This window comes from Henckelia pumila, chromosome 2, assembly GCF_033568475.1.
Source record: "Henckelia pumila isolate YLH828 chromosome 2, ASM3356847v2, whole genome shotgun sequence".
NCBI lineage: Eukaryota > Viridiplantae > Streptophyta > Magnoliopsida > Lamiales > Gesneriaceae > Henckelia > Henckelia pumila.
The window spans coordinates 185,672,851-185,678,318 of record NC_133121.1 but is presented as its reverse complement, the minus strand read 5'-3'; the positions used below and the strand labels follow the sequence as shown (position 1 = coordinate 185,678,318).

The following is a 5,468-nucleotide window of genomic DNA, read 5'->3' as shown; positions in this document are numbered from 1 at the left end:
TAAATTTAATCGTATTTTAGTCTTCACCATATACGTGATTGTTTAATATTGAAAAGAAAAAGAAATATTAGAGTACTGCTTTCATTAGTCAATGCGCATTGGTGTTTTATAATTGTAAAGTTGATTAAAAATCTAAAACATGCACAACGTTTTTCCTTAAAAAAAATATATCGATTGGGAGTTGGAGATTTCATTTGATACTTGAGAGTTTTTTATGCTGCAGTAATATTCTCGCAGATTCATACATGGTCAAGCTTCATGATTTTGTTTTCTTCAAGCATTAATTTGCAGAGATATTTTCTCTGTTGTTTCTTGAGCTTGTCATTACATAATTCTTGAGATAATCATACCGATCGATTCATTAATGATGGCCGAGGATAGTAAACGAAGATCAGATAGCGGAAATGAAGAGATTAGAGTTGTCAACAAAGTTCCAATCTATAAGTTGTTCTTGTTTGCAGACTCGGCGGATTATGCGTTGATGGCCATTGGATTTGTCTCAGCTATAGCAACTGGATTATGCGTGCCTATCATGACATTATTAGTCGGCGAATTAGCCGACTCGTTCGGACAGAATGTGGGAACCAAAAGTGTCGTTAATGAAGTCTCCAAGGTATCATCGCATAATTGCACTGCATATATAACTCTAATCAGTAAGTATTTTTTATTTTTCTGAATAGGTAACATGACATAATTACCATGTCCATCTTTAGGTGTCCCTGAAGTTTGTGTATCTTGCCTTGGGGTCTGGCATCGCTGCATTTTTGGGTAAGTAAATTTACAAGCCTCTGCACATTTGTGGCATGTAATGAAAGTAGAACTCTAATTTGCTTCTTGCAGAGGTGTCATGCTGGACGATCACAGGGGAAAGACAGGCTGTTCGAATAAGAAATTTATACCTCAAAGCCATTCTAAGGCAAGAAATTGGATACTTTGACAAAGAAACGAGTACCGGAGAAATTATGGATAGGATGACTAATGACACTATTTTGATTCAAAATGTTATAAATGAAAAGGTAGTTATTGAATTTCTAAACTGTGTCCTGATGAATAAATGTTCTAACTCTGTTTTTATCGATGAAAAAATCCTACAGATAGGAAATTTTTTACAGCTTTCAGCGTCTTTCATTGGAGGGTTCCTGATAGCCTTTACAAAGGGATGGATTCTTACTCTCATCTTGCTTTCGGTTATCCCTCTTCTTGTTATCCTTGCTGCTTTAGTGACTGTCATTACATCGAAGATGATATCACGGGGGCAATCAGCAAACTCAGCAGCAGCTGTTGTGGCTGAACAAACCGTTAGCTCGATAAGAACTGTAATAAATAATCAAGACATGGATACCTCTCTTTTAGGTTCGTGATATACTTCTTATTTCTTGATCCCTTGCTTGTGTAGGTTGCATCTTTCACTGGGGAAAAGCAAGCCATTGCTAAGTATGAGAACTCTCTATATAGAGCGTATAGAGCAGGTGTACATGAGGGGTTGGCCGCGGGATTATGTTTAGGTGTAACTGCATTAGTCCTCTTTAGTAGTTACGGGTTAGCAGTATGGTTCGGTGCCAAAATGATTTTACACTACGGATATTCTGGCGGGGATGCAGTTAACATAATGATGGCTGTTCTCATGGGATCTATGTAAGTTTCGGTCCTACTATTTTATGTATGTTAGTCAACAAACAAGCTCAAAGCATATTCTTTGGGTATTTACATGTAAAAAACTTTTTGTTGTATAGTTCTTTGGGACAGGCATCTGCATCCTTGAGTGCAATAATCTCTGGTCAAGTTGCTGCTTTTAAAATCTATCATACAATATCAAGAGAACCAGGAATCGATCCTTTCAATGGAGGAGGACGTGTGATGGATGACATAAAAGGGTATGTTGAGCTAAATGACGTGCATTTTAGCTACCCTTCTAGGCCAAATGAAAAGATATTTTCTGGGTTTTCTGTACGAATTCCGAACGGGACAACGCTGGCTTTGGTTGGAGAAAGTGGAAGTGGAAAATCAACTGTTATAAATCTTGTAGAGAGATTTTATGATCCACAAGCGGGTCAAGTGCTAATTGATGGTATTAATATCAAAGAATTTCGGCTCGGATGGATTAGAGGGAAAATCGGGCTCGTAAACCAGGAACCTGTGTTGTTTGCTTTGAGCATTAGAGATAACATTTCATACGGGAAGGATGATGCATCGATTGAAGAAATTGAAACTGCTGCAAAACATGCCAATGCTGCTAAATTCATAGACAAACTGCCTCAGGTAACAAACACTACATTGTTTACTAACTGTTCAATATTGTTTCTCACAAATACTATTTGAAATTCTGTGTTTCCAGAGGCTAGACACTATGGTTGGACAGAACGGGACGCAGCTATCAGGCGGCCAGAAACAGAGAATAGCTTTAGCCAGGGCGATCTTGAAAGATCCGAGGATTCTACTTCTAGACGAAGCTACAAGTGCACTTGATGCAGAATCAGAGAAAACAGTGCAGGAAGCACTAGACATGGTGATGATCAACAGAACAACACTCATTGTGGCGCATCGATTAAGTACAGTCAGGAATGCCGATGTCATTGCTGTTATCCAGCATGGAAAGATAGTAGAAAAAGGTTTATAAAATCTTTATATTCAGCATGATTTTATTAGAATAGGCTAGATTTTTTAATATTAGTGTTTTTAATGCTTGTTGGGAACTTAGTCTTATGGTTTATCTAACCAGGTTCACATTCAGAATTGACGCAAAATCTTGATGGGGCATACAGTCGGCTCATACAACTGCAAAAATTTGATAAAGATTCATCCCAAAATTCTTTAAATCACCTAGATGGAGAAGAGATTACTGCTGATTCTAGACATCACTCAAACCAACCTATCTCATTCTTACGATCCATAAGTCGCGGATCATCAGGAATAGGAAACAGCAGTCGACACTCACTCTCAGCTGTCAACAAATTAGATTCGTTGTTTGACGAACCAAAATCTCCAATTTCATCACAACACAAAGTGGAGCATAAAATCCCATTATACCGATTGGCTCGCCTTAACAAACCCGAAATTCCAGAGTTAGTACTTGGTTCTTTAGCTGCAGCTGTCAACGGTGCCATATTACCACTTTATGGGCTCGTATTCTCTAGTGTGGTAACAAGTTTCTATGAACCATCTCATAAGCTTCAGAAGGATTCTAACTTTTGGGCTTGTATGTTCGTTGTTCTCGGTTTGGTGTCTCTTCTGGTGGCACCTCTAAGGACGTACTTCTTTTCCGTGGCAGGGTGTAAGTTGATTAAGCGAATAAGACTAATGTGCTTTGAAAAGGTTGTTCACATGGAAATAAGTTGGTTCGATAAAAAGGAGAACTCAAATAGTTCAATAGGCTCACGGCTTTCAACAGATGCAACATATGTTAGAAGTTTGGTCGGAGATTCACTCGGATTACTTGTACAAAATATTGCAACAGCTGTTGTTGGTTTGATAATTGGTTTCACGGCGAGCTGGCAATTGTCTCTCATAGTTTTGTTCATGTTACCTCTTCTTGGACTCCATTGGTATTTTCATGGGAAATTTATTAGTGGATTTAGTGCTGATGCTAAGGTCAATTTTTCTGTCAAAAACTTTATAAACCTGAGAGTACTAATATAAACACTTATTCAAGTCATTAATTTTGTTCACAGAAATTGTACATGGAAGCCACTCAAGTAGCAGGTGATGCTGTTGGGAACATACGAATTGTTGCTTCGCATTGTGCAGAAGAGAAAGTACTAGCACTACACAATAAAAAGTGTGAAGTTCCTTTGAGACTTGGAACCAAACAAGGCCTACTAAGTGGAGCTGGTTTCGGGATATCCTTTTTTTTTCTTTATTCGGTTTATGCCATAAGTTACTATGCTGGAGCTCGATTGGTTGATGCTGGAACGACAACGTTTGGTCATGTTTTTCAAGTAATCTAACTTGATTTTCATCCTGGTGTATATATTTTTTTCCGTTTTAAAGTAGACATTGATCTTCGAAATTTGGCAGGTTTTTCTCGGACTTGGTATGACAGCTGTGGTGATATCTCACTCGAGGGCTCTTGCACCAGATGCAGGCAGAGCCAATGCTGGTGCTGCTTCTATATTTACATTTCTCGACCAGAAATCAAAAATAGACTCTTTTGACGACTCTGGGACCACATTAGAAAATGTAAAGGGTGACATTGAATTTCATAATGTCCTTTTTAAGTATCCAAGTAGGCCTGATGTTCAGATTTTCAAAAATTTGTGCTTGGCAATTCATTCAGGCAAGGTAAAAATGCGAGACCGTTTTTGTATCCAACACAGAAAATTATCACTTTAAACAATCAGGCTTATTTCTTTTCGTCAGATTGTTGCGCTCGTCGGTGAAAGTGGTTGTGGAAAATCAACAATCCTATCCTTATTGCAAAGATTTTATGATCCAGATTCAGGACAGATCACTCTAGACGGCGTTGAAGTCCAAACTCTGAAGTTGAAGTGGTTAAGACAACAGATGGGGCTAGTAAGCCAAGAGCCTGTGTTATTCAACGATACCATTCGAGCAAACATTTCCTATGGAAAGGAAGGTAACGCCATAGAAACTGAAATGTTTGTTGCTGCAGAGTTGGCTAATGCACATAAATTCATCAGTAGTTTACAAGAGGTTTGTTATCTATTTGAAATCGATATATTGTCATATCATAGTGTATTATGGCATTACAAAATTTTAAACCAATTCTATTAGAAAACTTTACTACATTTCAATGTGTGAATGATTACTGAGTAATATAACTCCTAAATCTTGAACTTTTAGGGATATGACACGATAGTCGGTGAGAGGGGTATTCAGTTATCCGGAGGACAGAAGCAACGAGTCGCCATTGCACGAGCTATACTAAAGAAGCCACGAATATTACTACTTGATGAAGCCACAAGTGCCCTTGATGCCGAATCCGAGAAAGTTGTTCAAGATGCTTTGGACCGAGTCACATTAGGCCGAACCACTGTGATCGTGGCACACAGGCTATCTACCATAACGAAAGCTGATGTTATCGCGGTTGTGAAGAATGGAGCCATCGTAGAGCAAGGGAAACATGAAGATTTGATCAATAAGAGAGATGGCATCTATGCTTCTTTAGTTGCATTACAAGATGGTGGCACTGGCAGTGGTGCTTAGGGCCAAAAAGAACTTCTCGTCAGAGTTGTATTTGAGCAATATCAGAACAAACACAAACACCAAGTTGGCACCCAACAAAAGCAATGCATATTTTCTCCTCCGTTAGACCATAAAGTGAAACAATTAAAATTTAGTCGGAGCCTTATGTGATTAATTTACTACTCAAATAAAGAAGGCTCATCGTATTACGAAATCAAAAATTTTAAATAACATGAAACAAAAAATAAAAATGGAGAACTTTAATTAGCATCGGCTTCCAAAAAATCAATTTAATTTACCGCTCAATATTTTCATAAAAATCTAAA

The 5,468-nt window shown here is 38.1% G+C and overlaps 1 protein-coding gene across 1 annotated transcript; it reads left to right on the top strand.

Moving 5' to 3' along the window:
- Positions 1 to 367: 367 nt before the first annotated feature.
- LOC140879170 (ABC transporter B family member 3-like) lies at positions 368 to 5,163 on the top strand. Its single transcript, XM_073282831.1, has 12 exons — positions 368 to 613; positions 714 to 768; positions 841 to 1,016; positions 1,095 to 1,316; positions 1,397 to 1,635; positions 1,734 to 2,259; positions 2,336 to 2,609; positions 2,720 to 3,588; positions 3,669 to 3,935; positions 4,015 to 4,278; positions 4,357 to 4,650; positions 4,801 to 5,163. The coding sequence occupies exons 1-12, from the start codon at positions 368 to 370 to the stop codon at positions 5,161 to 5,163; spliced, it is 3,795 nt and encodes a 1,264-aa protein (XP_073138932.1).
- Positions 5,164 to 5,468: the final 305 nt, after the last annotated feature.